At 45.2% G+C, this 24,469-nt stretch overlaps 1 protein-coding gene across 3 annotated transcripts in view; it reads right to left on the bottom strand.

Moving 5' to 3' along the window:
* Nucleotides 1-23,561, bottom strand: part of LOC125904315 (uncharacterized) — a 37,871-nt gene extending 14,310 nt beyond the window's left edge. Inside the window, exons 1-2 of one of the 3 annotated variants that reach the window (XM_049601654.1) lie at nt 23,361-23,561; nt 13,995-14,137 (exon numbers count right to left, since the gene is read on the bottom strand). In XM_049601654.1, the coding sequence (XP_049457611.1) occupies nt 13,995-14,137; nt 23,361-23,480 (263 nt within the window). In that variant the 5' untranslated portion in view covers nt 23,481-23,561. Of the gene's footprint in view, nt 1-13,994; nt 14,138-14,921; nt 14,941-23,360 lie in introns of those variants that run through there. The other 2 variants (XM_049601655.1, XM_049601657.1) reach the window with 2 other exon arrangements.
* Nucleotides 23,562-24,469: the final 908 nt, after the last annotated feature.

Raw genomic sequence — 24,469 nt, 5'->3', positions numbered from 1 at the left:
TTTTTCGGGGCGCACAGACGCTTCATCCCAGTGCTCTGCAGCGCCCTTCCAGCGCCTTTCTGCCAGAAAAGGCGTTATGTGGACACAGGCCCTAACCTAGCCATGATTCAATGTTTTCACCATCCTACCATCAAGTGCAGCCAGTGAAAGAGATTTGCTGGATTTGTAATTCAAGAATAGAGAACCCAGCTTAATGTAAGTGACTGTAGCCTGTGTGTGTTTAATCATGGGGTAAGGTCAGGTTGCAGGATTTTTATAAACAGTTGCGGCTTTGACTTAGACACAATGATGGGTAACGGGTTGGTTCTAGTACTGAGCTTTACGGGTATGGGCAGGTGTACGTTTTCAAAAATGGTTCATGCATGACTCCAGCATCATTGTTATCATTCTCCTACTGTCTTGCTCAAATATAACGAATCATTTATCATTCGTAGCATCATTATTATGGAGGATCAGAGAAAAAGAAAAGAAAAATTTCACAAACATCAAGATACGCAAGTTAATAGAGCTGCACAGAAGTAAACAAACCTAGATTAAACAACTCATGTACAGGCAGTGTGCTGTTAGCAGTGGTAAGTCAGCTGCTGATTGGACCAAAGTGACATTTGCAGGTAAGTTTATACACTCCTGCTTGTGCTGCAGCTGACCAGCTAATTAGCTAGTCACGTTGCTTGATAACCAACATTAGCAGTGCATTTTTCCACCAGTGAGCCTTTGCTTAAATGTTCATTCAGCAAGCCAAGATGAGGACAAGATGTGTGTTGATGTTTGTAAATTAGCTAGATGAAAAGGAGACTTTATCAGGAAATCTACTCTGGATTGTTTATTTATGATGAAGTAAAAAGCAATGTCTGAAGTCGGTCCAGATGACTCCAGACCTTTGTTCAAAACTCGTCTTCTTCACACCCACAACGGCCAGGGACTGACCATATATGGTCAGTTGGGACAACCCAGCAGGTCAGTGAGCATGGTCACTGGTCGTGAGCATAGGTTAGCATCACCCCCCTATAGAGGGGCACACCTGGTAATGAAGTCATTATGTCATACGACCGCCATGATACAGCCACAAAGCTGACCCTACCAAACCAGACAGTATTCTTAACAATTCTGAAAGGAGCCACGGTGCATATTGGTGACGTTGTCCTCCATTATCTCAATCCAGACAGGCATGATGTGAAGATTGAGATTATGGACGCCTTTGTTGATCAAAATCTCACAGTTCATGATACCATTCAAAACGAACTCCTAACTGAAGGTACTAAATTGGTTAAGTTCAGTCTAAAACCGAGTGGGCTTACCACCACATTTTCTGCTCATGTAGCAAAGTCAGCTTACGTAGACAACCCAGTTAGCATGGCTGCCCTGGGGCTCCTGCTTAGTGGTTGGATCATCATGGCAATAATTGCACATGCCATGTACAAATACATCCAGAAACTGCAAGCCAGACGGGATTCCCTCCTCCTGGTCTCACCACGTCTTACACACCAGCCTGCAGCTGTACACATGGTTAACCCTAATGCTCCAAGAGGAGAAGGGAGAGCCTACTAACCTTGTTCTAACCACCATTTCTTTCTCCTCCCTCTTGCTTCTTTCTTCTTCTTCTTGTCTACTTCCGATGGTTATTTGGAAGTATTGGTGGTTTTTAATAAGAACAGTGTACCCTTTTCGTTGTTATCTGTGATGTAATTATGGCTCAGAAATCTTGTCCTGCCCAGACTAGCCTCTATGTCCTGCCCAGACAAGCCTCTGAACATGAACTGTTATGAACTTTTTGGACAATTATGGACTTTCCTTTGCCAGAGACAGGTGGATTACTCTACCCGTGTTCCCGAAAGAACACTTCTCCTCCACCTCTCATGCATTTATGGACTCATGGACTGTTTGGCCCTTAGGTTGCTCCAAAGGTTGTGCTCAGCACCCCACCCTTCAGACATCAAAGAGGGGATGTTGGGACCTCAGCCACATGTTTTAAACAATAGAGAGGCCTTCACAAAACCAGCCAGTCTAAGAACAAAGGAAACGCGCCAAGCTTCCATCGGTCCCCTAACTATCAAAGTGTAAATCACTTTTGAAATTCAAACTCTTGCTCCCTATTGGGCGACTGCTGCCAGGTTCAGGTGGAGTCAGATGGAACCTCCTCTGACGTCACTGAGACTTTAATTGCCAGTGCGCGCTTATGCCCCTCGCAATCCCCGAGGGATGAGTTGTTGGAAGGAAGCCAAAGCTTTCTGTGCACAAATTACTGCTAGGGAGCACCTCAAACATTTGAATTCAACCAACCTAGGCCGCCCTTTTGTTTCTTGATTCGCTGGATGAGGAAAGACACCTTTTTCTTTTTGTTCTTAACACTCCACAGAGAACCGAAGGAATGCCGCGCAACCCCGCCATTCCTCAACATCTGCAGAGTTTGGAGAAACCCCTTTTCTCCTGAGGAAGACGGAGCCACCAAGGCCCCACTTCTTCAACTGAGTCGACTCAGCTGATCCCTCTTCTGCCACACCGAGGACAGCATCTTTCATCCTGCTGCACACTCATCCCGGAGCAACAGACGGGACACACGTCGTCGTGACTTTTAATTGTGACTGTGAACTTTGAGGACCGTCATGTCCCTTTCTTTGATAATCTGATCATTGATTGCTGTTTGTTGTTGCGCTCACCAGAGCAAATTGATTGTGCCATTTGGTGGATAACCCGCAGTTGGTTGTGCCCGCCGCACACTCACAATACGCCACATTCCTATCCGTAACAAAGACCAGTGGACGGTAGGCTGACCCAGTCAGTCTACCGGCCTCTGAGGGATAGGAAAGTGACCATTATGTTCCTCCACGGCCGCTGTTACCTCGAACTGATTACGAGCGCCCGCTCGCCTCTTCTCTCCCTCTCTCCCTCTCTCTCTCTTTTAACTAACCTACATGCACACTTGCAAGCACACACACGTACACCTTATACCTGTGGTAAAATCAAACATTGCCCTGTGAGCAACTCCTTAAGAGCAGTTCGCCATTACCACAGTCTACACACCTACACGTGTTGGCATAGCTATTTTGTTAGAGCATACAGTGTGTTTGATCCCGCTGGACGCCATCTTGTGCATACTTTAAGACCCATTGTCTTGCTCTAGTATCCCGCCTCAGTACTCCTTCTCTTAAATTTCCCGCCTTACTCTTATCAGTACCTGGCGTGACGTGTTCCCTGTCTGCCATTTTAGGTCTTTGGTAATGTAGTGCATTGTTTTTGTATCAGTAGCTGGTTGTGATGGTCAGTGCTCGGGTTCATGCCTTCTAAACTATTTGATTGTTAAGATTCACCTATATTAGCAAACTGAGACGAGGATTTTTCCCTTTTTTGGTTTAAATACCAGTTGGTCATTGATCCCTGTATCCAGGGTAGTACCCCAGAATTATTAATACACATAATAAATTAATTTCTTAATTAATTACAATTAGTAATTAATAATCAATAACCAACTTGCCTTTAGCAAATCCCTACACTACGCACCAGTCGGAGGTAGGGAGCCGGAGGGACACGATAGAGCCGATCTCTCAGGTTGTTCACAGCCTTCTGCGCCTCCCTTGTGGTCGGTTTTTCAATTGGCAGGAAGCGGAAGAAGTTTTCCACCGCTTCAGGCTCTATGTTAAATTTTCGTTGTAGACGTGCTCTCACTGTGGAAGGCAATGGCTTCTTTTCCAGTTCAACAGTAGGTGGACCAGGTGTGGGTAAGGGCTCATCAGCTGGCGGACTAGTTGGGGACCAAGATGCTCGTTCTTCCATAATCGCTTCGGAATCTCCCTCAGAGGATGAAGCCCTTTCAGGGGATGGATTAAGCAGCAGCCAATTCCACTTGAAGTCCCTGGTGTCTGAGGGATCAACTTGCGGCAACTCTGGTTGTGAGGAGGCTGGCCCTGTCTGGGATGTGGCCTGCACCATGTTCTGAGATGAGATCGGTGCCGTGCTGTCTGGGCGCATCCACTGATGGTTTCCTTCTTGGCCCACATGAGGTGAGGGTGTTAGGAGTTGGGTCGAGGGCTCCTTGTCCTGGTGCTGTATCAATCGTTGCTAGTCTCCACCCTGGTGTAGTCATTCCTGGGTCTGAGGCTCCGATCATAGGCTGGTTTCCCTGTTGCTCTGGCATTGCTGATTCCTGGTGGGGTTGAAGTTGATCCGGTCCGGGGGCTGGATCAGTAGCGGCTGCGCTGGTGGGGGCGTTGGGGCATAGTGATACCAGTGGGTTTCAAACCGGGTGCCGCCTAGAGGTACATACGGGGTAGTGCTGCATGATTTGATAAAAATGTGCGATTGCGATTTGAGTGGATAATATCGTGATCTGCGATTGTGATTACAATATAATACATAAATGGTATCATTAGTCTTCTTGCTTGATTCAGTGTTTCCCCTACCATTACCTCAGGGGGCACTGACCTGACCTGACATAGTTATTGTTGTGGACAGTGTGACAATGACCATCCACAGACTGGGCACAGTCAAACACAGCTCTCGCACAGCAAGCGCAGCATGACACTGAACACACAGCGGAGCAAGGCCTGTGTTGCCTTCAGGCGTTGTCATGTAAATGAGAAATTCCAGCACGTGAACAGGCCACAGCACAACACAGCAGCATGTCAAGTGGGCCAAAACTGAGCAAAATTTTGCTCAGTTTTTAATTGCTATGATATAGTTTGTTATGGAGTCCGTGATTTCCTCATGACACTTACAAATGTTCACGTAACTGTGCTTGGATGTTGTTTTATGAGGCTCTGGTGTCTTTCACTTGTTCCTTTGTCTCTAACGTTACACGGCTTGGCTTTCTCTCGCATCCATCCTTCGTACTTTTCCCTGTGCTGTCTCAAGTGTTGATATAGATTGGTCATGTTGCCATGGGATGTAGCGACTTTAACTTTTAAACTTTTACACAGCACGTCTTTCTGTTCAATGTCGCCATACCTGAATCCAAAGTATCGCCGTTTAATAGATGTTGCGTTTTTTTCACCACCAGCGCCATCACCTGACCATACATGCTGCACACACTAGGATAGCTTGTGGGCATGATGTCAACAAACTCCACACACTACAGCAGAGACAGTCACGTTCACAGGCACACACGTTAACATTTATTTACATTAAATTGCAAATCGCAGCCTTTTATGCGGTTATGTAATCACACAGCCTGACATCGATTGCGATTGCGATTAGATTAATCATGCAGCACTAATACGGGGGTCTACTAGTTGGCACAGGCTGTTATTCAGTGTAGACCGGACGATACTGTACAGTCAGACGTCCTTGTTGGTAGGGCAGCCCCTGGGTCAGGTGGTATGGATGATGGGCCCCCCAGTTGTTGGCCATATTCTGCACTTATCTAGATGTTACAAAATACACTTTTAATTCAATTACTCAAACAAAGCTTACACGCTGGTTAGTTGTTAACTTGGTCTGGTGACAACAAGGGTTTCCTTTATTCACTGGCACATGGTGGTTCATGCCTATCCTATCCACTTCCCCTTATACAATCTCGTATTCTCCTCCGGCTTCGTTCATTGGCTCATATATGTTATTCATTAACTCGTAACTGTTGGGGGGGCCTTTTGCTCTTGCAGCTCCATTGCTGCGACAGACTTTGCCTGTTGATCTACTAACACAGTAAATTGTCCTGTTGCTGTCCTCAGGGCTCTCTTAAAGGGAAAGTGCACCCAAAAATGAAATTTCAGCCATTATCTACTCACCTTCATGCCGAGGGAGGCTCTGGTGAGGTTTTAGAGTCCTCACATCACTTGCGGATCACGGCAGGGGGAGCGGCTAGCACATCTAATGGCTGACGACGCCCCAGACTAAAACATCCAAAAAACACATAATTGAAACAACAGAATATCTCCATACTGCTCCTCCGTAGTGTCCTGCAGCCCCGACATAAAAAGTTGTTTGGAAAAACATTATTTGAACTCTGTTTTTAGCCTCATTGTAGCCTGCAGCTCTGACTGCTTCTCTGTGCTCTGTGCTCACGTGTGCGTGCTTGCGCGAGACCAGCAAAAGCATAAGCTTTGCTTACCCATGTTTACATCACGTGACACGTGCACCGCAGGGGGAGACAACAGTAACCACAGTAGCTAAAAGATAATTTGCACTACGGTCTTTTAGCAAAGGACAGCCCAACATGTCTGAAGACTTTGAAATTGAGGAGGAACAGCATTTCTTTGTTGAGCCGTATTTGTTTGAGCCCGAGTATACAGACACGGAACTCAGGCTACTGGACGAAGCAGCCGCCGCAGCTCATGAGCCTAACCCTCAGCCAGCCACAGAATACTGGAGTTGAGCACTGCAAACCTGGTGGTGTAGTTGTTTCAAATGCAAAGCAATGCCAACAGATGAGGAAGGTCTTTGCTGCTCAGACTGGGAATTGGCGATGCCTGCACTTGAGAATCTGGACATTAGTACTGATGAGACTGCTGCTCTTCAGAGACCGTGCATCACCAATCACCCTGAGTTTCCAGCACTACTGACCCGTGGTGTTCTGGAGACATTTTTTTACTCCCCCAAGATCAACTGGAAGAAAAGGCAGAGGCCCGCAGGACCAGATGGCAGGCTTTCAGAGAAGTAAGTCATTCATTTCTACCGTAGTTCAGGTGGACAATGGCGTTGGTCTCGGATTTGTTGGTTACTGTTGTCTCTCCCTGCGGTGCACGTGTCACGTGATGCAAACACGGTAAGCAAAGCTCATGCTTTCTCTGGTCTCTGGTGCACACGTGAGCACGGAGCACAGAGAAACAGTCAGAGCCACAGGCTACAATGAGGCTAAAAACAGACTTCAAATGACGTTTTTCCAAACAACTTATTATGTCGGGGCTGCAGGACACTTGGATCACTACGCAGGAGTAGTATGGAGATATTCTGTTTTTTCAATTATGTGTTTTTTTGACGTTTCAGTCTGGGGCGCCATCAGCCATTAGGTGTGCTAGCCGCTCCCCCCGCCGATCTCTGCAACTGATGTGAGGACTCTAAAACCTCACCAGAGCCTCCCTTGGCATGAGGGTGAGTAGATAATGGCTGAATTTTCATTGTTGGGTGCACTATCCCTTTAATCATAAGTTGTACTAGGGGAAGGATACAGCAAGTAATCAATAGGAATGTCAGCACAACCAACCCAAGCAGCATTCCCAGTGTTTGCAAACTCTTTCTCAGAGATAGACTCCGTGGCCAATCCAGCAAGGACGTGGTTTTGGTGTTCCAATTAGAATGTTGTACATGTTGGTCTCTTAACATACGTATGCTTTCTAAGGTCTTGGTTAGGTTGCCATCTTCACCCGTGTTCATGGGGATGGTGGTACAGCACACTTCCCCAGTTACATCACAGACAACCTGGTCCTTAGCTAGCATTGTCTCAATGACAAGCCTATTTTGCACAGTCATCAGTGACGTGGCATTCAGGTGTTCGCTTACACCCTCTAAGGCATCTATCGTCCAATTTACAAATCTCTGCTGATTGTACCATAAATCACCCAAAGGCTGTTGTGAGCTATGTACTGGGCATTCATTATGGTTCCTGCAAATGGTATGGAACCCAGTGCTCTACCAGACATTAACCAAGCATCTCTTATGGCCTGATGTTCACTAAGAACACCTTTTGGTATCTGGTTCCATGTGATACACATTATCATCCTTTTTCCAGTGTGATCGTGTCACAAGCGCTCTGCCAGCTTTTACCTGGTGGTCTTCTTCACACATCCAAAACATGTCTGCTAATGGTTCTTAGCAATTAATGAGGTCGTAAATCCAGATCCAAGTGGCATTGGTATGGTTTCGCCCCATAGCAGAATTGGCAGCTGGACTTGAAACTCACTTTTGACTTGATTAGGGGCACCCTTCAGGCTTAATGTACAAATTTCACTATTATTAGCATACCTTGTTTTCCCTGCAGCCATCCACATGACACACTGTGTAAAGCAGGTTCACAATCCTCTATTCCTGGGAGGGGCCTGACTCTAGGCAGTCCCTTCCTCTTGTGACAGGCTATGCATGAACTGTTAGTTACCTGTTTGGCAGAGTACTCTAACCACTGGCGAAACATGTTGGACCTCCAGGTGGTAGTCATTACTAACTCTGTTCTCTGTGCTGGTACACTTCTTTGCTGTCTACCATGTTCTGGATCCAGTTTGAGCCATTGCTGGGCTATTTCTAGGGGCACCATGTGCCCTGTACCTGTGTCGATGCAGCCTTTTTTACAACACCGGCCTCTGCTGACACCATACCCTCACCACCACATTGTGATCATAAGGATGAGCCATGCAATTTAATGTTTCCTGGGCCCTCCACTAGTATATTGTCATAGGCCTGTGACTTATAGTAGGTTAACTGCACTACCTCTTTAGTGGGAAGTTTTCCCTGCTTCGCTGCCATAGTCCCTAGTGTTAGTAGACAGCTCTTTATCTGGTCTTGACTCAACTCCGTCCACTCTACTCCCTCAATTTGACTTAGTCCTGCCATGAGAAGCAATAGTGTTAGTAGCATCGTAGCAGTCATCCCCGTTTTAACCCTTCCTTTTGTCTCAGTTTGACTCTCTGGCTCTCATGGGGCCCTCTTACTAACTCGAACGGTTTTGTCATTGTTGTTGAGCTGGACGATGCCATAGCCTGCATGGCTACCTATAGCATCTCGAAAACAAGAACAGTCAACCAACAATGTGAGGTCGGCTGGAATTGGTTAATTATGCAAGTCTTCTCGAGCCTGCATAAATTTCTCCATATCCTTAAGACAATCGTGGTGTACCTTCTGTTGGTAGCATCATTTTTGTAGCCGGGTTGATAATGATACGACGCTGGATGTTAAGTTCAGGAGCCGACAGTATGACCTCATAGCCAGTGCATCTGGCTTGCGTTAAAACAATTCTCAGACTTGTTAATAAGGCATGCAGTTGGTGAAATGTATACAAGGTTACAGGATGCCCCATTGCCCCATCATCAATGATGATGCTTTTTGAAAGGCAAAAACGGCAGCTGCCAATCCTTGATAACAAGGGGGCAGTCCTGCCTCTATGTTATCCAGTTTGGTGCTATAGTATGTTGATGGCTGTTTGCCCGTAGGCACAGGCGTACCCGAACTTTTCAGCAACATAAAGGTTTGGGGTCCCCAAAGCTGGGGCAGACTGCATGTCTGCTTTCAATGCCCGAAATGTGCCTTCCGCTTCCTCTGTCCAAGCTAATTGTGCTGCATTGTTAGTTTGACCTGCTGCTCTTATTAAGGCCCCAAGTGGGGCAGAGTTAATGGCGTAGTCACAAATCCACAGTCTGCTGTACCCTGTCATGCCCAGAAAAGACAACATCTGGCCCACTGTTTGTGGCTGTGGGGCTTTGATCACTGCTTCTAGCTGAGACGGTGCAATACATCTTTTGTCACCGCTCAGCCTTCTACCTAAGTACTTCACTGATTGCTGGCAGAATGCAACTTATCTTTACTGACTTTATGCCCTCCTTCTGCCAGAGCTGTGAGTACCGCAACAGAGTCTTTTTGACATTGTTATTTTGTGGAACTACAAATGAGTAAATCATCTGCATATTGCAACACCGTACTTGGCACAGCAAGATGTGACAAGTCCTGCGTCAGCACTCGGTTGAAGATTGACGGACTGTCGGAGAAGCCCTGGGGCAAGTGAGTAAACGTGTACTGTTGGCCTTCATATGTGAACACAAACAGGTATTGAGAATCCGGATGTAGGGACCCACTGAAAAAAGTAGAACACAAATCAATGACTGTGTACCACTGAGTACCAGGTGGTATGTTTGAGAGCAAAGTATGTGGATCTGGGACATGTGGTGTCTCTGCATCCACTATGGCATTAACTGCTCTTAAGTCATGTACTAAGCAATAATCTTTTGAATTCGCCTTCCTGATGGGAAAGATAGGTGTGTTGCATGGGCTCCTGGTTTTAACCAACACTCCCACTTTTACCAATCCATCGATTGTTGGCCTGATACCTTCAACGGCATGCTGCTTGAGGGGATATTTTCTTTGATAAGGTAAATGAATATGCGGTTTCAATGTGATGTGAACAGGTTGAGCTGATTTGATTAGCCTGACATCTGTCTTGTGAGCTGTCCACAACTGTTGTGGAAGTTGGTATAGCAGATGTTCATGTTCAGATGCTACTATCATGTGTAGGTGTGTTTCCATCTACCAATCTGTCTTGTCTTATCGCCTACGTTGACCGAGATTCGGACAATTTGTTTATCCTTAGAAATGTGAACGTACTTTCCCCCTCTGGCTCCTCTGGGCAACCCTTCCACGGGCACCCCTGCTCCGTGTTGGGCCAGTTCTCTGCCGGACCCAGCCACGGATTAACAGAGCAGTTCCTTCGTCTGTGTCCTGGTTGCCCACACCCCCAGCACACGTTGTCCGATACAGCTGGATTTGTTCCTTGGTTGTTTGCATTCACGTCTTGCGGGACCAGTGACTGGTAGGCTGCAGTTTGTTGGTAAGATTGTTGCTGGGATGGTTGAAAGATTGGTTGAAAGGCTGTATCCCCTCTCCATCCTCCACGGTTTGCTGTGCCTCCTCTAGGCATACCTCGACCCCCGTCCCCTTATGGGTCGCTGGTTGTTGTTACCTGGCGTTTGGCGCGGGTGGTAATAATTATGATGTGTAGTGACGGTGCTGACAGGTTCTGTTGAGTCCAGACCTGAGGGGGTCGTCTGTTCTACGGTGTGGGGCGTAGTTTGTGGCTGAACGGTCTGGGGAGCTGCCTGATTGGCCACCACGACAGGAGCTTGAATTTTTCTCTTTCTTCACGTGCTTGGCCAGTTCTCCCAGTTGCAGCTGTGTCGGTTTGTTGGCCAGCTGCTTACTTTCCTCTTCCTGTTTTTTCTTCAGTCTTCTGTAGTGGCCCACGTGGTGAGCAATATGTTCTGAGAACATTGGCCAATCCATCTTCATCAGCTCCCCGCCGCACTTCCTCAGGCATAGCCTTTTTAACCATCATTTTGAATAGGCTCTGAGTTCTTTTATTGGCATTCCATGCCTCTCCATTCTCCTCCTTCCATCTTTGTTGGAAGTTGTGCAGGAACCTGGAAGAACATTCATTGTCTCTCAATGTCTTTCCTTCCAGTCTGGAAGGGTCTCTCTTTTCTGTGTACTGTTTCCTTAGCTGCTACCAAACCTTACTATGATACCTTCCAAACTCTTCATCATCATAAATGTTGCCCGTCACTGCTGAGCCCAGTCCAGCCTCGACAAACATTTCGTGGGTGGTTTGTTTCCCCGCCATATACATGAGTAAAGCCTTGACGTCTCCTAGCGCCAGGCGTATACCTCCCGTGGTTTCCTCCAATGCCATTATCCATTTATCAGCTCCATCTGTAAGGACTGGCAAATGCTCTGCCAGACCTATCACGGTTTGTATTGGGTCCTAACTGAAGCTTTTGTCACTAGGGGGCACATAAGCTCTACCTCTGTATCACTTTCATCATCAAAAAATGTAGGCTGACTGATTTTCTTTCCCCCTCTTAGCATCAACCAGTCACCACCATCACTCTGGGGCCCCTTGTCTTTTCTTTCTTCACGCTCACTTCCACCAGTTTTCTTGTTTGCGCCTGCATTCCTGCATTCAGAGGATAGACAATCTAGCTCACTCTTACTCAGCTCTAGGGTACCTTGAAGTTCTCTTAAGGTGCCTTCTGGGGACCTGCCATCTTTTTCCTGGGGAAAATCCGAGCTATCCAACTGTCTTTCTAATCGATCTAGGGCTTGTGCCATTCGTTCCACTCTCTTGTCATGCTGTCTTGTGGACTCATCCCACTGCTGCAATAGCTTTCAGCAATGATATTCTGGGGTTCCAGGCCCTTGGGTGTCTGCTGTTATCGATGGGTTGCTGGCCGATGGTGGCTGCAAGATCTCCAGTTGGTAGTGAATCGATGGGGGACATTTGACGCACCCTTTCGGCCATATCGTCGATCTGTGTTGCTATCTGTCGTTCCAGGCCGTCCAATGACTTTCCTAGTCTGACCTTCTCATCCTCTGATTCCCTCCTGTACAACTCAAATTTATCTTGTTCCCTTGTTATCGGGTTACTTGCACCCCTGCAGAATCTGTGGGTCTTAGACCATCCTACCTTGGGGTGCAACTATTCACACTCTTCACAGTATGGTCTTTTATCTCTCTCCAACCTCCCTCTGTCCTGGCCGTGACTCTTGCCACCCTTCTCTGCCACTGGTGTCTTCCTCTGTGGCCGACATTGACTTCCTTCCTGTTTGTATGAGTCTCTCTGTTATGACATGGGATCCAGTTCCCTGCTGGAGTCCGCTATTTCATCTTCTGAGGCCCTACTGGAGGTTATCCAACCTTCCTCTGAGTCTGTATCCATGGCCTGCGGTGAATGAGTTAGTAATTTTCCATGTGTTTTCGCCAGTCTACGGTTCTTATTCTTAGGTTCAGTCTCGGTCACATTGGCCAGCATCATTGTAAACTTCCCTTTCAATTGGCCCTTCATTGTTATTGCTTCCTCTTCCTTCACCACGTACTGTCCTGCCCCTGACGGTGGTGTGCTATATGGGTATGGTGGTGGTGCTGCTGGCAATGGTGGCGCTGTGGGTACTACGTCTTTGTTCATCTGTGGCCCCTCTGGGTGCTCTCTGCCTTCTAGCTGCACCATTTGCTTCTTGCTCCCTACTTGCCTAAACCACCCCAACACTTCCTTCTCCATTTATTTCTGTTCTTATAGCTAGCTTTTGTGTCTTTAGCTTCAACCTGTCTTAATTCCGTCTCGACTTCATCACAGCATGCCAGATCGAAGGCACTATTTTTAGGCCAGCGATTTTTTCCTTTCCTTAGCCACACAGTGTCGAATTTGATTTTTTCGACCAGGGCGTTTCTGCATCACTATCTCCAGGGGGGTTAGGTCCACTTTTTCCATCTTTCCCTGATCGGCCCCATGAAGCCTTGTTTAACTTCACCTGCCCTTGGGAGCTCCAGCTGTTCGTCTGTTTCTTTTGTGCGTATTAGCACAATTATTTTTCCTACTGTGATAGCTGTCTTATATTTCTTTTCTCTCCACGGGTTGTTTTCTAAATTTTCTGACCCATCTTCTTGAGGGGTTTTAGTAAAGCAGCCAAATTTTCCTGTTTCTCACTCAACCCTTCTGGGCTCACCAGCGATCTGCAACGCAGGGCAAACACTACCCCCTCTTCTAAACCTGTTGATGGTATTACTTGGTCCAGAGGAAGCGAAGCTACTGGTCTGCTCTTGTAGTGAGTGCACAAGTATTGTAGTATTGGGTCTAATGAGTAGGGAACCCACAATCTAAGCAGGATTGTCTCCCATGGCACGCTTGGAAATTCTTCCTGCACTTGCCACAAATTCACAAATTTCGTGATTTGCCAAAGTTTTAGTCGGATTAGTTGCTCATCCTGCCACTGTGCCGCACCCTCCTCATCTTTGTATGTTCTTTTTAGCCAAAAGTGTGTTCTTACACCTTGGGTTGCCACAGAGCCCTCCTTAGTGCAATGTTCTTCAATCCAAATTTCGCCATCACTACTGTCTCCCTCTTCCTTCTAACTTTATCATTTGCACTTTTACTCCTCCTGTACTTTACTTTTTACTTGCCTTGTCTGTGAATGCAGCAAGTTATAGTGAAGCCAATTTGTCTACTTGTGTTTGAAATTGTCGCTATTAAGCCATGTTTAACGTGTGTTTTGAATCAAGGAACGAAAATGGAATTGAATCAACTTTATAGCACTTCACAAGACCCTCCGACGCTGACTAGAGTGTTGGAGGTGTAACTGTAGAGTGACATGGACACACCACCGCACAAATATAAATGCTCACAATGATGTAGGACAACTGGATTTCATGATTAGGAAATAAGTGAACCAGGAGCAGCATAAGGACAGGAAAATAAAGGAAAATGAACCTAAGAAGGAAAAGTGATCATCTTAGACACATAATAACTGTGTTAAATATGTTTTAGGAGAATTCTTCCTCGAATGTTTTTGAATGTACATTAAATATCAACTCACATCTTGTTCTCCTGAGACATGAAAGCTTCAGTGACATTTGATGACGGGGTGATGTTTAACCAGCAGCTCTCGGTTAGCTTCAGGATACCTTTAAATACTTCATTATCAGTGTAACCCACGATGAAGTTCGTCCTGCCGTACATCTGCACAGAAACATGAAGTCAGTTGACACAAACATCTTTTAGTACAGTTGGACACTGAAATTCAGTAAATGGACTTGCACTTGTATAGCGCCTTTCTAGTCTTCCGACCACTCAAAGTGCTTTTTACACTACAAGTCACATTCACCCATTCACACACACATTCACACACTGGTGGCTGAGGCTGCTGTACAAGGTGCCACGTGCCATTCAGTTTTTAACACACTCACACAACGAAAGAACAGCCATTGGGAGCAATTTAGTTTAGTATCTAGCCCAAGAATACCTCTACATGCAGACTGGAGGAGCTGGGGACTGAACTGCTGATCTTCTGATTAGTGGATAACCCGCTCTACCTTCTACCTTTAGAGCTTCTGGCACTAACCAAAATGTGTTTGTGGCATTAAAAACTGTCAGCTCTGGTCAGAATCATAATCTTGTTTACTCATGATTTGAAAGGTTTTTGTAGAAAACACATTTATATTCCACAAAGTCAGTTATTGGTATTTATCTTGAGTATCATGAAGGCAAAAGTACAAAAGACACTTAACTGGATGAGCTTTGTGGCAAAGGTAGAGGAAGTGCCTATAGCCTGTAGAGTGTTTAAATATTTATTTACAGTTAGTCATTTTGAGTAAATTGTAATATTGATATTTTTGTTGTTTTTGTGACATTTTGTCACATTTCATTTTGATGTATTTAGTCAAGCATTAAACAGAGACTATATAGACCCTTTAAGAGCAGACGTCATACTGACATCAGTTTGTTAGCTGGAGGCAAAACCTACCTATCCCCCACAGGGCTGTAGGCCACATAGGGATCTTAAAATGTGGTCTTTGTGTCTGTTGTTTTATTGGGATCTAGAATAGAAGGAGTCATGGCTCAAAACCAGCCGCCACTGCCTGTTAACCAAAAAAAAAAAAAAAAAAGAGAAAGAAAAAGACAACTATGGTTAAATGTGACAAGACAAAAGGACTGGACAGAGGCCATCATCAAAAATGCTCACATGTGCAGTGCACACTGTATCAGGTTAGGGATAAAGTATTTCCTGTTGTAGGGATGAATAACGTCAAATGTATTAAAGGTTATCATGTCCACCTCATCAGAAATTGAGGAGGTAATAACAAGAATATTGGATTTAAGATAAGATAATATAATAATAACTTTATTTATATAGCACCTTTAAAAACAAAAGTTTACAAAGTGCTTTGACAAACAAAGCAAGCGCAGGAATATCTATAGCAAGAGTCTCAAAACAGTGAGGGCAAACAAAAGCAGGACAAAATTGAGGCTCAAATTGAGGTAAAGTTAAGCAAAACACAGACAGAATGATAAGACAGAGGGCTCTAGTTTCCCAGCGCAGCGCAGGGTGGCGCAGGATGGCTATCCCCACGGAGAGCTAGTTTCGAGCAGCGCAACCCGAGGCGTGCTCAGTTTGGTAGTTTGGCAGACCAAGGTCCGCTGAGATGGGTGTAGCGGTGCAGCAGGGAGACGTGTCGACAGATCCAGCTTGGCGCAGTGACAGTTTCGTGCCAAAAGGCTTCACCGAAGGTGCGCTAAAAGCTTGCCAGCTGAAACCAGGTCTACTGTCAGTGCAGGTGGAGCGCAGCCGGTGTAAGCTGAAGTTTGGCTGACCGGCGGACAGTGCGCACACGTCACCAAAACCTCACAGGCAGGTTTCCAGAATGTCAGGCACATTAACGATGCAATAAATACCCAGAAAACCACTATTCAATGCAACTATCTGCAATCAGCACATAAATGTATCTCTGTATCGACTGTCCCGTCACATCTGATGTCAGATCAAAGGGGATTGGCACCGTTTGGCACGCGTAATGGAAACCCAACCTGATTTGATTAACACAGCTGCAAACTAATGAGTTCACATCCCTCTCAGCCAACCACAAACAGCCACAGCATCAGATAGGGAGTATATATTCAGCATCTGTCATCTTAGAAAAGTCAAAAGAAAAGAAACAGAGTGAGACTGTGAGAGAAAGAGAGAGCGGGCACACGAGAGAAACGCAACATTGATTTACAATTGTGGTGACCTCCTCCCAGGCTACCTTTGCATCATCAGCCCATGGAGGTCTGCTCGCAGTTCCATATATTCGGACACTGCGAGCTTGGACCTCCCGGACCAAAACATCAGTTTCCTCCTGGGAGAAGTTTGGCCGTCTGACGCTGCTGCTCTCTTCTGCCATGGCGAATTGAGTAAACTCTCATTACGCCTTCGCATGGCGCATTTAAGGGCGAGGAGAGGGGCTCATTTGATTGGTGTGATGTGTGTAAAACCCACTCCATGCCTTCTCTCCTCCCTCTTTCCGACTTGTGCAGGTAGGAGGGACGGAGGTGGGATAGAGGAGTAGCTGCGCCAGCGCGCACGGTGTGCCAAACTTGCAAAATCCGCCTGGCCACACCCACTTGGCGAAGCGCAGGTGCGCTGCGCCCCTGTCTCGCCCGGTCTGCGAAACTAGAGCCCAGAATGTTAAAAGAGATAAGAACAATAAAGGCAATAAAACTATTATTTCTAAATACTAGAAATAAACAAATAGAAGGATAAAAAGACAACATTGTATAATGACAATAGAATAACGAAGAATAAACAATTAAAAGTAACAGAATAAAATAAATAAAAAGAATAAATAAAAAGATAAAAAGACGACATCACATCAAGGCAAGTCTATAAAAATGGGTTTTAAGAAGAGATTTAAAAGATGTTACTGATTCTGCAAGCCTTATCTCCTCAGGCAGGTTGTTCCAAAGTCGAGGGGCCCTGGTGGAAAAAGCGCGGTCGCCTCTAGATTTAAGTCTCGACTTTGGAACGGCCAGGAGGGCCCTGCCCGAGGATCTAAGGCTGCGTACTGGCTCATATGGGGTCAACATTTCTGCTATGTAACTTGGGGCCAGACCCAGACGGGCTTTAAAAGTGATCAGTAAAATCTTAAAATCAATTCTAAAATGCACAGGTAGCCAATGGAGGGAAGCCAGGATTGGGGTGATGTGATGCCGTCTGTTAAAACCAGTCAGAAGCCTAACTGCTGCGTTCTGGACCAGTCGGAGGCGGGAGAGTGATTTATGGTTTATGCCAGAGAGGAGTGAGTTACAGTAATCGAGTCTGGAGGAGATGAATGCCTGGGTTATTTTTTCTATGTCAGAATGTGGGAGCATGGGTTTGATTTTGGAGATAGTTCTTAACTGATGGAAGCAGGACTGGACAACTTTATTGATATGAGGTTGGAAGTTGAGGTCTGGATTGAATATTACTCCTAAGTTTCTGGCTGCGGATTTGACGTTAATGGACAGGGGACCAAGGCTATTTTCAATGGGACTGGTGGAGGTTGGCGGAGTGAACAGTATGATTTCGGATTTGGAGTTACTGAGTTGAAGAACGTTTTGGGCCATCCAACAGTTGATATCGTTGAGACAATCTAACACAGCAGCTAGGCTTCTTGGGTCATCCGGTCTCAGCGGGAAGTATATCTGTGTGTCGTCCGCATAGCAATGGAAAGACACGTTGTGGCAGTGGATGATCTGACCGAGCGGAAGCATATAAATAGAAAATAAAATTGGACCTAAAATTGAACCTTGCGGTACACCACAGGTAATCTGAGTTTTTGAGGATGTGTAATTACCTATGGTGACTGCAAAAGTTCTATCTAAATGGTAGGAATAAAACCAGCTAAGTTCAGTGTCCTTGATGCCAACCCAGGTTTCCAGACGGTCAATTAAAATGGCATGATCAACAGCGTCGAAGGCTGCACTTAGGTCTAAAAGGATTAAAATTGCGCTCTCTCCCCTGTCGGCAGCTAAAAGAAGATCATTGGTTACTTAGAGGAGGGCAGTTTCTGTACTGTGTAGGGCTCTAAAACCTGATTGAAATCTCTCAAAGAGATTCTTATGACACATAAAAGCTAAAAGCTGGGTTGAAACCACTTTTTCTAAAATTTTTGATAAAAACGGGAGTTTAGAAATTGGCCTAAAATTGTTAAAATCAGAAGGATCAAGGCTGGGTTTCTTTAAAAGAGGTTGGACCACAGCATGTTTAAAAGAAGATGGAAAAATGCCTTTTGTTAATGAGCTGTTAATAATCAATAAAATACTGGGTCCAACTGTGTCAATAACCTCTTTAAGAAATTTTGTTGGAATGACATCAAGGCTGCAGGTAGCTGGTTTCATGTGGGTTAAGATTTCAGATAAAAACGACAGTGAAACTGGTCAAAATTACTAAAATAACTGTAAATGTCCCTACTGGCATGTAAAACGCGGTCTGGGGGGTGATTTGTTGTCTTAAAAGATTAATTTTGTTGGTAAAAAATTTTTAAAAATCTTCGCACATCTCATGAGAGGCATCAGTAAAATGTCAGGGGGAGGGGGTGGTGACTGAGTCTACTACTTTAAGTAAAATTCTGGGGTTGGATTGATTTGCTAAAATTAAATTAGAGAAAAATGATGCTTCTTTAACTTTTTCTTGAAATTTCATCATTGATTCTTTCCAAATTTCATAAAATACATGTAAACCTGTCTTCTTCCATTTTCGTTCCTTTCTCCTACAGTCTCTCTTTAGTTCATGGATTGAATCGTTCAACCAAGGCTGTGGTGCACTATTTAGTTTTTTGACTTTGTAGGGGGCAACAGAGTCCAGAACAGTGTGACAGGTTTGGTTAAAAAGGGCGAGCAGCTCCTCTGTATTAAAATTTTGATTAAAAGCAGTTAAAGAAGGAACAGTAAAAAGCTCAGAAAACTGGCTGGCAGACATAGGGCCCTGTTTAGATGGTCTAAAGCGGACGGCGCATAATCCATGTTGCAAGTGTCATTGCTATTTAGATGCAGGCGCAGTTGTCATTTTCACACCCTGCGCCCTCTTTGTCTAACTAGCAAATGAACTTGCGCTTGCTCTCTGGGCGTGTTGGTCTAAAAATGAGGAGTGGTCAGGCGCAGTCATGGCGCGTTGCTAGTTAGATGACGGGAAAAGCAAATGCGCCAGTGACCAATAAAAACTTGGTCTAAAGTCAACGGCGCAGTATTTCGTTGTAAAACAAGTTAGTAATATGTGTCTCTAGGCGGGTGCACAACGCGCGTGCACTCTGCTCACACACACGGAGCAGCCACACATATGCAAAAGATAACAAATAAAAATATGATTACCATGTGAAAGGTTATTATTGTGCACATTAAAATATTGATCAGAAACCTGAACATGTATGTTAAAATCACCTAAAATGAGAACTTTGTCATACTTTGTTATAAAACCAGATACTAAGTGGGCAAACTCTTGAATAAAAACATTGTTTGGCCTGGGCGGTTATTATTATTAAAAATTATTAAAATCACTGGATGTTTAGAATTTACTATAAAACCAAGATGTTCAAATGAGGTAAAATCGCTCTGTGGAATGGGAGTGCATTTAAAAACCTTCCTGTAAATAACAGCAACCCCCCCTCCCCTGCCTGTCAGCCGGGGTTGATGGAGATGTACAAAATCAGGGGGGGTTGCTTCAATGAGAGGGCTGCAGTCTCCCTCAGACAGCCAAGTCTCTGTTATGATAAAAAAAAGTCCAGTTTGTTAAAAGTAATAAAATCATGGCATAGAAATGATTTACTATTTAAGAATCGGATATTTAAAAGACCAAAATTTACAGGATTAAAATTTAAATTAGGGGCAGGGGGTAACAGAGGTTGCCGAGGGATCTGAATTAAATTGTTGTGGTTTGCAGCAGCGGGGTGTGATGATGAGCGTGTTGCAGTGGGTCTATGATATGAAATGATGGTGGGTATAACAGTGGGTGTGTCAGTTTTGTTTGAGGGAGCTGAGTATGATGACAGGAGGGACCACTGGAGGGAGGTGTCGTGGGAATCTGTGTTGTGCCGTAGAAGAAGAAGTGGTGTGTGTGTCAGGTGTAAACAGTCAGGCACGTGGGAGGGATTGCACAGCATGCTGCAAGTTAGCCGACAGCATTTGGCTACCCCATTTGTTGGGATGTACTCCATCACTGTTAAAAAGAGAAGAACGATCCCACAAGTTAAAATTGTCAATAAATCCAAAGCTGTACTTCCTGCTGGCCGCCTGGAGGAAAGTGTTAAGGCTGAGGAGCCGACTAAAACGGCTGGCTCCGCGACCGAGAGTCGGTATTGGCCCTGAAATAAAAACAGACTTTCCACAGTCCTTTAAAACATCGAAGAGGAGGTTAAAATTGTTTTTGGTGCACGCTGACTTCCGGCGGGTTGTGTCGTTGGTCCCCATATGCACCACAACTCTTTTAACAGAGCTGGGGAGTGAGGGCAGGAGGGACAGGAGTTTATCCAGGACATCGGGGACGGTGGCACCAGGGAGACATTGTGTGATGGTGTTAATGAAGAGGATGTTCCTGGTTATGGAGTCGCCAATAATTAATGTGTTTGGGGGGAAGAGAGGACATGGAGAAGGTGGTGATGGACTGCCTGGAGTGGACAGAGGGCGTTCAGTCACCTCCGCCTGTGTTGGGACCGGGACAGTCTGCGTAGGCAGACAAGTGTGCGGAGATGTGGAAGCCCGAGAGAGAGCCCCTGAGTGCATGATAACAGCCTCCTTCAGCATCCTACGGTGGTCCCTCCCTGTAGAGGAGCGGCGAGCGGAGCGACCAACACTGGCCGCAGGTGGAGAGGGCTCGGCGGCCGCAGGTGGAGAGGGCTCGGTGGCCGTGGGAGAAGAGGGCCCGGTGGCACTGGGTGGAGCCCGTTGGGACTGCAGGGGAATCGACGGGATGGACCGGAGCCTCATCCAGCAAGATTGTGTAGCGGTTGGAGAGACCTAGGGGTGGTTGTGGAAGAGTCCCACACGAATCCCTCTTGCGTCCACGGCGCACCAGCTCTGTCCAGGATGGTTGGGACCCTGGATTAACTTGATTTGGTGTGGAGCTGAAGATCGGGTCCTTAGGCCTTGCTCCGATGCGCACCCACGGATCATCTGGGGGCATCGGTGTGGCCGGTGGCGGCGTTGTAGCGATCAGGTCCGGTGCAGCGGTGGTGGAGCCCGCTGCCCCTGCGTCCGGCTCAGGCTCCTGGGACCGGCCGACCCCTGCCACCGGGCCCTCCGGACGGACCGCTGCGGTGCCAGTGTTTATCGAGGCCAGCCACAGGAGGGTGGCCGCAGAGTCCGAGATGATCTGGGACATCAGGGAGGTGGATGATCGGGCTGCTGGGACAATGAGAGCTGACGACTGCATATATGAAATATGCTTTGACTGGGCGGCAGCTACAAAGGCAAATTCTTCAATCAGCTCATCCCTTTTTTGGAGCTCTGACTTCAGGCGATTGATATCGTCCTTTAACTGTGAGTAAGCACTTTTGCAGTACACACACATTGCCATAGTGACGTCCAGGTTTTGCTAGGCCGGTGACTCCTGTTTTCCTGTGCTCTGTGATCCTCTCCTACACAAGAGCACTTCTCACTTTTTGTGTAGTCCACTGTAATCCCTCGTCGATGAAACAAGTGTCTGGTGGCTCTCAGGTAATTGCTCACCAGGTATATCGTTGAATATCAATAATTTGTGTATGTATGTGTTAGAGTACACGCGGCTCTTGCTTGCTGCTTCCTCCTTCCTTCTCTGCTAACTGTCTGTTGCTGCTAGCAATGGAGTCACCATGTTCTGTAATGTTAGGGCCGTTAGCACCGTCTCCATCAAGATAAGATAAACTTTATTGTTCCCACACTTGGGAAATTCATATGCCACAGCAGCTCAAAACACAGACAGAAAGTGGAGAGTGATACATATATATATATATATATGTGTATATATATATATATATATATATACATATATATATATATATATATATATATATATATATATATATATACAGTATCTCACATAAGTTAGTACACCCCTCCCATTTCTGCAAATATTTTATTATATCTTGTCATGGGACAACACTATAGAAATGACACTTTGATATAACTTAAAGTAGTCAGTGTACAGCTTGTATAGTAGTATAGATTTATCTTCCTCTGAAAATTACTCAAAAGACAGTCATCAACATCTAAACAGCTGGCAACATAAGTGAGTACACCCCACAGTGAACATGTCCAAATTGTGCCTAAAGTGTCAATATTTTGTGTGCCAACCACTATTATCTATCACTGCCTTAACCCTTTTGGGCATGGAATTCACCAGAGCTCACAGGTTGCTTCAGGAATCCTCTCCCACTCCTCCATGATGACATCATGGAGCAGATGGATGTGAAGACACCTTGCGCTACCCCACCTTCAGCTTGAGGATGCCCCACAGGTGCACAGGTGAGTTTAGGGCTGGATACATACTTGGCCAGTCCATCACCTTCACCTTTCTCAGCAAGGCAGTTGTCATCTACTAGGTGTGTTTTGGGTCATTATCATGTTGGAAAACTGCATTGCAGCTCAGTTTCTGAAGAGGGGCGATCATGCTCTGCTTGGAATTCATGTTTCACTAAATGAACCGAGCTCCCCAGAGCTGGCAGCACTCATGCAGCCCTAAACCATGATGCTGCCACCACTATACTTGACTGTAGGCAAGGGACAGTTGTCTTGGTGCTCTTTCAGCATGTGTGGCACCTTGGTGAAGAGCACCAAGACAACTGGTGCTAAAGGACTTTTCATTACAGGTCCACATGACAAATGACAAAAATTGCGGCTAATGACAAAACAAGAAAGAAAAATGATTTTTTTTAATTACTACCTCCAAAAAAATAAGTCATGTAATCACTTCCTATAATAATCGTACTGAAGATTACAAAAATAGCTGCAAATGTTTTTTATAGTTCTCTTCTTTAGTTATATTTAATTAGTTTCAAAACATGGACTCCAATAATGTTGCAAAAAATCCTGAGTGAATATTGTAGCTCTCAAACCTATGTTTAAATGATACATGGTAATGTTTAACAACAATTACTGCTATTCTAATAGCATTTCTTAAATGGTCATAATAACCATGTGGATGAAGTTTTTAGCACTTACTAATCCAAACAAAGATGGCTACCTGTATTAGAAACAGAGTCACATCTTGAGAAATGGGTAAAAATACCTTCTTACTGCACAGTTAATCGTGGTCCTGTTTCTATCTTTAAAACTAATGTATGCTTAGCTCTGACTTGAATGTGATGCTAATCCAAATCCATGAGAGGCACAAACTGAGGAAGAATCACCCCAAAAGATGAATGCTGCTCCAGTTCCTCAATTCTAATATCTAATAAACATACAGATGAGGGCTTACTATGGAAGGGTCGGCCAGAGACAGAGGTGTGACCAAGGGTTGGCATTCTTCAGGTGTCAGAGCCGAGGTGCTTAGAAACAGCCCCACTACCAGGAGTTGACTGCTGATCCACAGATTCATGATGCTACAGCTGATCAGCTTCAGAATGTAACTGAAAACCCCCCCAAAGCAAAACAGATCTCATGACGACTGAGCCTCACCAGAGTTGGGCAAGAGATATTTCACTGCCAGTTTTCCTCTCTGCAGGTTCAAAGGAGATTTCAGGGCTTGCTGTGGGCGTCATAACAACACTAATCATTTACTGATATGCTGAAGGGTCATTTTATGTCAAATGAGACGGAGGCTTTGTTTATACTGTAGATTTGATTTAAACTTTAACCACCAAAAATATAATTCTGTAAAATATTTTCACTGAATTTGGATAATTGCATTTTTTTGTTTGCCCCTCGGAATGTTCTCACTTCCACACCTTAAAAGATGTCTTAGACAGGAAGACATTTGTAGGGTTCAGTATCTTCATATGCATAACTCTGAGAGCCATTACAATTTGGTAGGGGAACAGACATGATGGTGCACAATAGATCCAAATGAATGAAAGGCACAAGCAGATGTATTTTCTATTACTTGCCTGTAAAATTGGAAAGAGTGCAAAGTTGGTGGGGCCCCAGCCAGTCCCCCAAAGTATATACACTGCTCAAAAAAATGAAGGGAACACTTAATGGTCACAGTATAACACCAAGTCAGTTAAACTTGTGAATCAATTTCACCTGCTTTGGTGCAACCTCCAAAAAGGGGGAAAACTAAAAATACAGTATTCCATTTACGTTGTGCCAAAGTTCAAGGGCTCTAACATAATCAGAATTGGAGATATGGTAAGAATGATGAGTCAAGGTTGCAATATATTGCCACATTGAGATTCTGAAATGGCAGTGTGAACTCAATACTAGGATGCTATAAAAAATTGTGCGAAAATGGGTCAATATGTGGACAATTGTGCATGAAGTTACAAGCTCCTTGTGTCTCAAATATTAAACCTGAAAAATGGCTTCCTGTCTAAGGGCTTATTTATGCTCAATGTTACATACATAATACAGACAACCGTCTGCCTT

The sequence above is a fragment of the Epinephelus fuscoguttatus genome, linkage group LG17, assembly GCF_011397635.1.
Source record: "Epinephelus fuscoguttatus linkage group LG17, E.fuscoguttatus.final_Chr_v1".
In the NCBI taxonomy this organism is placed as follows: Eukaryota; Metazoa; Chordata; class Actinopteri; order Perciformes; family Serranidae; genus Epinephelus; species Epinephelus fuscoguttatus.
Note: the sequence above shows the minus strand (reverse complement) of the source record. Positions and strands in the feature narration are given on the sequence as shown.